General features: G+C 38.2%; 1 protein-coding gene across 1 annotated transcript in view; it reads left to right on the top strand.

The window, feature by feature from the left end:
- The window catches only part of tdrd12 (tudor domain containing 12), a 132,209-nt gene extending 119,926 nt beyond the window's left edge, over window positions 1-12,283 (top strand). Inside the window, exons 34-39 of the mRNA XM_060838340.1 lie at window positions 60-114; window positions 249-362; window positions 446-599; window positions 2,962-3,034; window positions 8,248-8,353; window positions 11,894-12,283. Coding sequence (XP_060694323.1) covers window positions 60-114; window positions 249-362; window positions 446-599; window positions 2,962-3,034; window positions 8,248-8,345 — 494 coding nt within the window. The 3' untranslated portion in view covers window positions 8,346-8,353; window positions 11,894-12,283. The remainder of the gene's footprint in view (window positions 1-59; window positions 115-248; window positions 363-445; window positions 600-2,961; window positions 3,035-8,247; window positions 8,354-11,893) is intronic.
- The last annotated feature ends 325 nt before the right edge of the window (window positions 12,284-12,608 follow it).

Genomic DNA, 12,608 nt, shown 5'->3' with positions numbered 1-12,608 from the left:
ATTGGGAAAAGGAAGAAACTGTTATTTTGTATTTTAACTATGCTAATTTTTAATTGCAGGCATTATCAATCTTCCTGAAGACAGACCGAATCAATTAACAATGGATCCTAAAAGGTTAGCCATGTTGATAATTAAGTATTCGAAATCTCCAACCTAGTTGTGCAATATAATTTCATAACTGAAACAAAATTGGAGATTTTGAAATTGATTTTGTACTTTAAATTATCATTGATCATATAATCCTGCAGCTTTCACCCGGAGATCAAGTGGCATCAGAAGGAAGACCATCTTATGCTAAATGTCAAGTTGCGGAATTTTACAGAACATTCATGTAAATTTGGTCATTGCAGAGTAGTATTCAGGTAAAGTCAATGAGCATGTGAATCGCTTAAAAAGACCAATCATTACCTTTGACTTTTATCTGATGCTTTACATTCAATTGCAGCGCCTATGTTGGTACCAAATTATATTTGGCAAACTTGGAACTTAAAGACAGGATTTTAAAGGAAAAGAGCTCATGTGTAATTAAAAATGAAGAGCCTTTTATAATACTATTCAAACAAGAGAAAGGTGAATGGAGCAGTTTGCTGAAATTCAAGGTAATTGTAGTGAAACAAGTTGCAGAACTTGGAGCAAAATCTATACCTGATTACCATTTAACATTTCGTTCTTAGTGATAATAGCTGCCTTGCTTCAAATAGCATAATACTGTCTCAACAAAAGTATTGTTTCAGTAGTTTCAAAATGTAGTTTTTCTGAATGTTGCCATTTCAGTGCTGCTTTTGAATTTGGTTGAATTTTCTATCAAAATATTTCTGTTCACTTCTTTCAACTTCTATTTTCATTTGGGGAATAAAAATATGAGTCTCTGTTAAAAGAAGGGTGAAACTGTAATTGGTAAAGGAAATGCTTGTAGGGTGTTTGAAATGATATAATATACTATGACATAGAATGTGGTTATCTCTCAAACATTGATAATAATAATGCCCAGGAACATGTTGACCTCCAGTCATGAGTTTCCACTCAAAATGGGTAAAAGAACTACATATTCTGCTATGACTTCTGTTGTTAACAGCAAGGATATGACTAAAGTAAGTGTAAGCTGGAGATTGCAGTCTGCTGTCTCTTGATGAGAGGCATGGGTTGGGTTTATATTGATTTGAGAGAGGGTTTGAACATTGAATTTAATATTGAAGAGAAGAATGAAGATACATGAAGAGGCAAATAGTACTGGAGTAAAAAATAATTCACAGATCAAAGGTGACAGCCAGCGAGATGCAAAACTGAGTTTGGAGCATTTGTAAATAAATCTACAGAGATTGATTAAATGAAGTTTGTGAATTGCAGATACAAATGATGGCATGGAATATTAAATGACCATAACACCGACTTAGTGCAAAGAAAGGTTGAGCTGGAAACTTGGCTACCTTTTAGCTATGAATGTCAGAGTCGAGAGTGTGTTGCTAGAAAAGCACAGCAGGTCAGGCAGCATCCGAGGAGCATGCAGATCAATGTTTCGGGCATAAGCCCTTCATTAGGAATTCCTGACTTGCTGTGCATTTCCAGTACCACACTCCCGACTCTGATCTCCAGCATCTGCAGTCCTCACTTTCTCGCTAGGAGTGTCAGGAAAAATAAGGAAGGAGTAAAATGGTGGGAAATGGTAGTTTACTTTTCTCCAGTATTGTATAGGTCATTAATATCCTAAGAGGCCAAAGACCGAGTCCATTTGATTGGAATTGGGGAACAATAGAGTGGCTGTTGAGAAGCGAAAGTCAGACTCAACATCTATTGATTCACATCTCTCTGTTTTGCCAAATCAATTTCTGGAGATTTTTCTTTCAAACACTCCTTTTGAGACGTGGCCATCACTAGATCAGCCCAGTATTTATTGCCCTTGACAATATAGTTATCCTTGAGAGGCTGGTGATGAGCTGCCTCCTTGAACTGCAGTCCATTTATTGTAGGTAGATCCACAATGCTCTGAGTGGGTGAGTTCCAGGGTTTTGACCCAACAACAGTGAAGGAACATTGATATGTTTCAAAGTCAGGATAATGAATGTCTTGAAGGGGATCCTCTAGGTGGTGGTGTTCCCATGTATCTGCTACCCTTGACTGTCTTAGTGGTAGCATTTTGAATTTGGAGGATGTTGTCTGAGGAGCTTTGGTCAGTTTCTGCAGTGCATTTTGTAGATGGTACACACTGCAGCTACTGAGTGTCTGTGCTGGAGGGAGTGGATATTTGTGGATGTGGTGCCTGTCAAGCCAGCTCCTTTGTCCTGGCTGGTGTCAGGTTTCTTGAGTGTGATTGGAGCTGCACTCATCTCTGCAAGTGGGGAGTGTTCCATCACACTCCTGACTTGTGCCTTGTAAACAGTACCTACTGTAACTCAGTTAAAAATCACACAACACCAGGTTATAGTCCAACAGGTTCATTTGGAAACATTAGCTTTCGAAGGTGGTTGAACCGAGGAAGAACACTTCAAAAGCTAGTGTTTCCAAATAAACCTGTTGGACTATAACCTGGTGTTGTGTGATTTTTAACTTTGTCCACCCCAGTCCAACACTGGCACCTCCACATCAAAAAAAATGTTAGCAGTTTCTTTTTATATATTCTTCCTGACCTGACTGTTCTCTAGCATTTTCTGCTTACATCTGTTTTCCAAATGTATTTTCCTCTAGTTCCATATCAATCTTTATTTCGAATCGTAGCTCCCATTATAATACTTCAGAAAGAAGTACTGTTGTACTACATTATTGAAATAGCTTTATTTACAGTCTGACTGTGTGCCCATCTTTCATTCCCTTACTTGTTGAGTCTTGAGTAGGATGTTTGCAGTAAAGCGCAGAGGACTGTATGTAATGAACACACGGGTTTCCTTTGAAACTGCGAGTTTTATGTTTACTGCATAATCACTAATAACCCTTACTGTATGGATCTCAAATGCATTTTTATTGCAGAATCCAAATGTTACCTTTGATTTCAACTATCTCGAGGAAGTGGCAGATGATGTAACTCTTCCGATTTGGAGGGGTAAGATTGTTTAAGTAAAAGAAAATCTAAGCTGTATCATTGTTCAGACATTGTGAAATTAACAATATAAGTGCAACACTGGTCCTGTTTTAGCATTAATGAAAATAATAATTTTGCTTTTAACCATGGTAACCAACATATTTGTCTTTTGCACATAATTTATTGGATATGTTTCTTTCTTCTACATCTTTCCACATTTGTGTGGTCTCTTGAAGCAGGTAATTTTGAGACCCTTTGAGTTGGGAATGACCACATAAGGTAAATCTAGTTGTTTTTTTCTGAAATCCCTGTTCTAGTTAATAGCCCACATAGAATGTAGCATGGAAAACAATTGGAGTAAACACATGCTGTGTGGATTGGGGAACCATTTGAAGTAGTATTTTTCAGGTGTCATTGTGAAATGCTGTTTTAATCTTTTGAACTTGAGGATTGGAAGAAAGCCTCAGTTTTCTGACTATATTACAGTTGGGAGGTATTGACATACTGTGAATCTTGGGGAAAAATATATCAAGAACACAAGACAAAACAAATGTGCAGAGAAGCAGAATATGCAATTTAGAGCAAACATTTATGCAATATTAAATTTTGGATGGGTTATGGAACACAAGATCAAACAAAATAAAGCCAGACAAAAAGACGAGTTGTTTTTGATTTTCAAAATTAGAATTGAAGAAAAAAATTGGATGCCTACAAAAACCTAAACTGTTTAGGGAGCCACATGATAGTGTAAACACATGTCTTTTATCTTTCTGTAATTTTAATTGTGGAATAAAATGAGAAAATAATGGTTTTATGCACCAAGAATGGTTGGAGAATTGCTGCATGCTTGAAAGCAAGTAACCTAAAGATCACAGTAAGCACTGGTTTATGTTGCTGGTGTTCAAACAGGAATTAAAGTGTAGTTGCAGATGTACTTGAGCCATGAGGCTGTGTACAAATGGAGCTTTGGTATTTGGTACAAGTAGCTGATTGATTTATAAATAGCAACTGGTTCTCAGGCAGCTGAAAGTTTGGGGCATTGAGCAAGATACAGAGAGGTTATTAGGTACCTGGAGATCTCTCTGTTCCTTACATTAAAAGCCACTTTAAGACAGAAGAAACCATTCCATCTTTCTTTCAGATGTTGAAAGCCCAGACTGTTAATTAATAAATCAGACCTGGAGTGAACTGGTCACCCTATGCCACTAGCAAACCAGTGAAAGCCTCTGGAAAAGTCAGATGGAGAAGCAGAATTCTGACCAGTGCAAGAATCCCAGCAATCCTGTGAACAGGAATGACTGAACTGCCTTATCTTTCCCTCCACCTATAACACCAATGTTGTTTTTTTCTGCATGTGTGTGTTTAAAGGGAAGTTTATAATGTGATTAGAGCTTTAATTTGTAGAATTTATAGATAATTTTTAATCAACCTGAAATAGAGATCGAAATATCACAAAGTTCAATATTAAACAAAGAGCAAAGAAAATTTACAGCCCAGGAACAGGCCCTTTGGCCCTCCAAGCCTAAGCCGATCCAAATGTACTGTCTAAACCTATCGCCCAATTCCTAAGCATCTGTATCTCTCTGCTCCCCACCTCCTCATGTATCTGTCCAGACACACCTTAAATGAATCTACCATGCCTGCCTCTACTACCTCTGCTGGCAATGTGTTTCAGGCACCTACCACCCTCTGTGTAAAGTACTTGCCGCGTATATCCTCCTTAAACTTTTCTCCTCTCACCTTGAATACGTGACCTTTCGTTATTGAATCCCTCACCCTGAGAAAAAGCTTATCTCTATCTACCCTATCTATACCCTTCTTGATTTTGTAGACGTCAATCAGGTTCCTCCTCTCCACACCCCTCCATCATCTCCTTTTTTTCCAATGAAAGCAATCCTAACCTACTCAACCTCTCTTCATAGCTAGCACCTTCCATACCAGGCAACACACTAGTAAACCTCCTCTGCACTCTCTTCAAAGCACCCACATCCTTTTGGTAATGTGGCGAGCAGAACTGTACACCATATTCTAAATCAAAGTCTTATACAATTTTAACATGATCTGCCACCATGACCAACCCTGTCTGATGAAAGCAAGCATACCATATGCCTTCTTGACCACGATCCACCTATGCAGCCACCTTCAGGTTACAATGGACCTGAACTCCCAGATCTCTCTGCTCATCTACTTTTCCCAAGGTTCTAACGTTTACAGTATAGTTCACTCGAGAATTAGACTTCCCAAAATGCATCACCTCACATTTGCCTGGATTGACACCATCTGCCACTTCTCTGCCCAACCTCCAGTCTATGTTCTCCTGTATTCTTTGAGAGTCCCCTATGTTTTCTGCTACTCCACCAATCTTCATGTCATCTACAAACTTACTGATCAGACCAACAATGCCGTCTTCCCAATCATTTATGCATATTACAAACAACAGTGGCCCCAGCACTGATCCTTGTGGAACACCACAGGTCACCTTTCTTCATTTTTAGAAACTCCCTTCAACTACTACTGCTCTGTCTCCTGTTGCCCAACCAATTCTTTATCCACCTAGCTAGAACACCCTGCATACCATGTGACTTCATTTTCTTCATTAGTTTACCATGGGGAACCTTATCAAACACCTTATTAAAATCCATGTATACGACATCTACAGCCCATCCTTCATCTATCAACTTGGTCACTTCCTCAAAGAACTCTATCAAGTTGGTAAGGCATGATCTACCCCCCCCCACAAAACCATGTTGCCTATCACTGATAAGCCATTCTTTTCCAAATATAAATAGATTTTATCCCTCAGTATCTTCTCCAGCAACTTTCCACCACTGACATTAAGCTTACTGGTCTGTAGTAGTTACTGGAATATACCTACTACCCTTCTTGTACAGGCGGACAACATGAGCAACCCTCCAGCACCTCACCTATGTTTAAGGATGATATAAAGATATGTCAGGGCCTCAACTATTTCCTCTCTTGCCTCCCTCAGCAACCTGGGATAGATCCCATCTGGTCTGGGGGATTTGTCCACCTTTGTATCCTTTAGCTTACCCAACACATCTTCCCTCCTTATGGCAATGTGATCCAGAGTAAACAAACTTCTATCTCTAATTGCAGCATTCATCACCTTCCATTCCTCAGTGAAAACTAATACAAAGTAATCATTGAAAATCTCACCCATTTTCTTAGGTTCAATACGCAGCCTTCTTTCCTTATCCTTTAGTGGACCAACCCTTTCTCTGGCTACATTCTCGCTTCTTATATCAGAATAAAAGGCCTTGGGATTAAGTATGAAAAGGATATAAATCAGGCAATGATTCAGATTCAAGACTGGAAAAGGGCAAATTCTGGGGGTCTCCAGGTTGAACTAGAGCAGGTCAATTGGAAATGCATTTTGTGGATATAACTGCATGAAAAGTGGGAGAACTTCAAATGAATGATTAATCGGGTGCAAGCGAGACGTATACCCGTGGAAATGAATATAGGATATCCAAAGCTAGAATACCCTGAATGATAAGGATATTAATGAATAAAAAGGACGATTATGATGCATATTGAAATAATATTAGCAGTATAAATGAGGAAGTGTATGTCAAATTCAGGAGAGAGGCTAAGGTTAGAGTAAGGAAAACTGAGAGGAAATATGAGGAAAGGATGGCAGGCTGTGCTAAAATGAATAGTCAAATGTTTTTCAAACATATTAACAGTAAGAGATTTGTGAAAGATAGAGGAGGGGAGATAGTGAATGGTGAAAATGATGCTGAGTGACTTCAGAGGGACATTAACAAGTTGATTAAATGGGGAGACACCTGGCAGGTGAGTTTCAGTGCAGAGGAATGCGAGGTCTTACACGATGCAACTTCTGATTCAGATCTGTCTGTGGGAAAGGACATAAGCAGGGATTGTGATTTTGACTGGGGCATAGTCTGTAAGGTATGAGTCTGTAAATATGACTAACACAGGCTGTTGCTGGACTGGTTTGTGTGTCTGTTCTTTAAACTTTACACAAGTCTGCAAATGTTAGTCAGGAAGACTTCACAGAGACAGGTTTGTCATTGTCATTTTCGATGCCTAGGTCAGCACTGGTTGGTCCCATCTAGTTCCATTTCTTTCAGGCCATCCTGTGTATTAAAGAGCTTTTTACGTTGTCTGGACCTGGAATCACAGGCCAGAAGAGCAGATTTCCTTCCCTAAGGAATATTAATAAACCATATTTTATGATAATTATCAATAGTTTCATCGTCACCTTTAGTGAAACTAGCTTTTAATTCCAGCTTTTATTAATTATATTTAAATTCCACCTCTGCCTTGATGGGATTGAGCCCTTACCCCCAGAATGTTAGGTTGGGCTTCTGGATTTACTTGTCCAGTGACATTATCATTTGTCTACACCCGGATAAGCCACCAACACATCATTGGGTTGATGCTATCTCATTGAGTCCCAATACAAAACGACGTACAACTTTACCTTCTCAGCTACTTTCAAAGTACCTGATATTATGTTAGAGCACATAGATTGAACAAATTAAATCATTTGTCTTGAAATCTAAGGACAGAGCAGTCTCAAATTCACACATTGTTGCCAGTCTCATCCTTAACTACTGTCCCACCATTAGTTAAGCTTGAGATATATTGGTACAATTGCAAACCAGTTAATGTTAATTACCTACTGGGATTGTAGTCTTCTATGACAATCAAATTTATAAATAAGTAGTAAGAATCTTAATAGGAAAATTCCCTGTAAAATCAGATTGGACACTGTGTCCTTTTGTTCTTTGATGAATTGTACACAGCGTATCAATGGAATACAGGCTAGTCAGTCCTCCTTCCTGAATACCACTAAATATGAACCATCTTGCAATGACTACATAGTTGGGAATGGATATTGAAAAAATACCTGGAATGTATCAATGGATCTTTCTGAAGAAGGTAGTATTTGGCTTTGATTCTAGAAGTGATCTTTCCTACTTAAACGCTGAAGCAGTGCCTCGTGAGAATTAGTGATTTACCGTCCCTCACTTCTAGTAACCTCAGAAGATATAAAACTGTTCTAATTTAAGATAATAGAAGGGAAACAGATGAGCTTTGGATTACAAGCTCCAGTACTTAAAGTGGTTAAATGGTGAGATGAACAGAAGAAAAATATTTTTATGCCGAGAATGAGAATTGTTTTAGACATACAAATTAATAGAAGAATATCATAAATATTAATTTTTCTTCTTAATCTTTGATAGATATTAGAAGAAATGAGAAACAAGTAGTAATGGAACCCATCATTGATGATTATGATAGTTTTACCAGTACCAATGATAGTTCTGAAGATGATTACTGATAACTCAGGTAAATGTCCATGTTAAAAGTTAAAATTAAATATTCTTTTGGTTGTATAGATCCTGGTCATTTTTGTATTTTGCACTGTGTTCTGTTTGGTCAATATTTGATTATTGCATAATTATAAAATATTAAACTGTTCTATTTAATAATCTTTAATTAACAGGGCAACACTTATGTGATAAGTAGGGGTGAAACAGTACATCTATCTGCTCATAAAGGTGTGTAGATTCTAGAATGTAGCTGCCCTCTTATCTGAGGGTATAAGATTGAAATGAGACTGACTGACTGCCCTTGACTTGAAGGTAGTATTTAACCAAGTCCGGCATCGAGGAGAACTAGCTAAACTAGAGTGGATGGGAATTAGAGAGAAGACTGTCCGCTGGTTGAGACCATATCACATAAGATGATTAGTAAGTTTACAGATGACACCAAAATTGGAGGTATAGCGGACAGCGAAGAAGGTTACCTCAGATTACAACGGGATCTTGATCAGATGGGCCAATGGGCTGAGAAGTGGCAGATGGAGTTTAATTCAGATAAATGCGAGGTGCTGCATTTTGGGAAAGCAAATCTTATCAGGACTTCTACACTTAATGGTAAGGTCCTAGGGAGTGTTGCTGAACAAAGAGACCTTACAGTGCAGGTTCATAGCTCCTTAAAAGTGGAGTCGCAGGTAAATAGGATAGTGAGGAAGGTGTTTTGGTATGCTTTCCTTTTTTGGTCAGAGTATTGAGTACAGGAGTTGGGAGATCATGTACAAGATATTGGTTCGGCCACTGTTGGAATATTGTGTGCAATTCTACTCTTCTTCCTATCTCCTTCCTATTGTGAAACTTGAAAGGGTTCAGAAAAGACTTACAAAGATCTTGCCAGGATTGGAGGATTTGAGCTAGAGGGAGAGGCTGAACAGGCTAGGACTGTTTTCCCTGGAGTGTCGGAGGCTGAGGGGTATAGAGGTTTACAAAATCATGAAGGGCATAGATAGGATAAATAGACAAAGTCTTTTCCCTGGGGTCGGGGAGTCCAGAACTAGAGGGCATAGGTTTAGGCTGAGAGGGGAAAGATGTAAAAGAGACCTAAGGGGCAACTTTTTCACGCAGAGAGTGGTACTTATGGAATGAGCTGCAAGAGGAAGTGGTGGAGGCTAGTACAATTGCAGCATTTAAAAGACATTTGGATGGGTATATAATTTGGAAGGATATGAGCCGGATGCTGGCAGCTGGGACTAGATTGGGTTGAGATATCTGGTCAGCATGGACGAGTTGGACCGAAGGGTCTGTTTCCATGCTGTACATCTCTATGACTATGACTCTATAACTCTAAACCATCTCTGCAGGAGTTCTTCAGCATTAATATTTTCTAAACATTCTGTTCAGAAATGTTATGAAGAACCTCTGAAACTAATGGGACTTGAATCCAGGCATCCTGACACAGACATTAGGGCATTACCACTGTGCCACAAGAACCCTAGTTCTTCAGGATAGTTTCAAACACCCAACCGCCTTCAGGTGCTCCATCGATGATCTCCTCCCTCCCCCACCCCCCCAAACATTCCCATCATAGGTCAGAAGTAGGATGTTCATTGACGACTACACAATGTTCAGTGCTATTCGTGTTTCCTCAGATACTGAAGCAGTCCATATTCAAATGCAGTGACACACCTGTGCAATGTTAAGGTTTGGGATGACACATGGCAGGTGACTGTTTGAATCACAGTGTCAGGCAATGACCATCTCCAACAAATAAGAATGTAACTATCACCCCTTGACATCCAGTGAATCACCTGCCATCAACATCCAGCGGGGGCGGGAATCAAGAAACTGAACATGGTTAGCCACATAAATACTGTGGCTATGAAGAGATCAAAGGCTAGGAATACTGCAGTGAGTAACTCATTTCCTGATTCCCCAAAGCCTGTCCACCATCTATGTAGCACAAATTAGAAATCTGATGGAATATTTCCCATTTGCCTGGATGGATGCAGCTCCAACAACGCTCAAGTACCTAATCCACAAATGTTCACCCTGCACCACTGAAGCTTAATGTCAACAGTAAGTGCAATTTACAAGATATATTGCAGAAATTTACCAATGCTCCTTAGACAGTCGTGGATTTGGAAGGTTCTATCAGGAGATTCAAGGAAACACCAGCATCTGCATGTTCCCTCCATCATCCCTCCCTCAGCATCTTGATTTGGAAATACACCGTATTCTGGTCCTTCATTGACACTGTCAAATTCCTGAAACTCCTTCCCTAATAAGATTCTGTGTCTACCTACATGAAATGACTGCAACAGTTCAAGCAGGCAGCTCTACTGTTATCTCAAGGGCAAATAGGGATGGGCAATTAATGCTGGCTCAGCCAGCAACCCCAAACCCCATGAAGGAATAAAAAAAACTTTTGACAAGTCCTTCCTAAATCCTGAGTTTTCAAATCTCTGAGCAATTACTCATCTGTACGCTTCTTAATAGCCTGTTTTGAACTCAGTTACCACAATTTTTAAAGAAGGCTTAATTTTATTCTAGATGTAAAAGCCATTATTGTATGAATAGTTGAAGTTCATGAGGTTCCTAAATTCTATTTGATCTGCCAAAATTGCAAAACCACATCCTGAAAGAAGCTGCACATCACTGAAATCAATGTCTGCATTTCCCCATGTCACCTCACATGTGAGCATCAGATTTTCCATAGGGCTATCAGTGAGCACTAACAGCCGTGCTGTTATCTCTATCTCACATTTTGGATTTAAATGCATTCCCACGTTAGTGAGTTGTCTTAATTGAAATTAATTTTGATTTTGTGAAGTAAACCTTGAATTTCACCAAAGCTGAAATTCCAACTTTTAGTCAAAGACGTGATTAACTACTTATGTATTTGTTTTATTTTTAAAACAATTAAAGAATAAGAGAATTGTAAATATAATTACTAATAATGGCCAACAAATACATTTTTAAAATAATCTGTGGGCAACATTATTAAAGCTTAAGTCATTAGCATTTCACCATCTATCTCAAGTTGCTTTTTAAAAAAAAGTATGAATATAGTTCGGAACCCAATATTCAGAGGCATATGTTTATGAATCCTTTCTGTAGAAAGATTATTTTGAAAAAGTCTAAAAGCATGAAATCCATTCAAAACATGAGATTTGGGTAAGTATAAACACTGATATGCATTCATGGAGAAATAGGCCAAATGCAAATATTTTGGGAGATATTTTACATCAGTTCAACCTTCAACCTCGACACCACCTCAGAAAATGACCTTAGTATATGGTCAGTATAGAGATTGCCTCGAGTTTCATTACTCTAGCATGTATTAATGCTTATCTTGAGTTCACCCAAGAAACATACATCCTTAAGATATATTGGTTTATTTGATCAATTCCTGAAATACAGATGAAACCTAGTATTGTTTGAAGAGTTATTTTATATTTCAGGTTAAGTTTTTGAATATCTTTGTTACATCACACTTGAATTGTTTTTAAAAAATTTTAGATCAATTTTGAAAGATTTTTGTTTCTAATTCAATTTTTCATCTTATCCAAAGAAACTCATGATTGGGGTGGAAGAGGAAACAACAAATTCTTTTTGAAGGATTAGCATTCAACTTATATGAAACCTTGGCAGATCTGAATCAACAGCCTTGTTTTTGTGAGAAGAACAAGTGTTGCTTGTTTCACAGATACTACCAGACTTGCTGAATAATTCCAGCATTTTCTGTTTTCATTATCAAAGTAATAACTTGTCAAATTCGCTAAATGTTTGATAAGATGACTGCATCATCTTCTGCATTGGATGGGAACCTAATTGTGGAAACACACGTCAAAGTTTGTGACAGCATTAATTCTCTCGCTTTGCATTCAAGCAACACTAATAACAATTTTAGGCTGTAATCTGAAATGCTGATCTCTTATGTTACTTATGAAGACATCCAATTTTGTTCAAACATGTTTCAAACAATTTTACAACCTTCTGTGTATGTCCACTGGTTTAACTTATGGTAAATTGAACCTGTCCTGCATTATTTGTTGCAGTTTAGCAGTTGTTCGAATATTTGACTTGAATACCATTTTTTTTGAAGCATTAATTATTAAAAATATGTATGGGATAATCTTAAGTCCCAAATGTACAAACAGCTAACAATTGGTCTTCCCAACCAACATAGTTAACTAGCTGTTTACAAATTGTTTTTACTAAATTAGTGGGAGTATTGCAATGGCTCCATTTTAGGCCAGGGTAGTCTAACTATCCCAAGCATGGAC

Source organism: Hemiscyllium ocellatum, chromosome 17, assembly GCF_020745735.1.
Source record: "Hemiscyllium ocellatum isolate sHemOce1 chromosome 17, sHemOce1.pat.X.cur, whole genome shotgun sequence".
Lineage (NCBI taxonomy): Eukaryota > Metazoa > Chordata > Chondrichthyes > Orectolobiformes > Hemiscylliidae > Hemiscyllium > Hemiscyllium ocellatum.
Note: the sequence above shows the minus strand (reverse complement) of the source record. Positions and strands in the feature narration are given on the sequence as shown.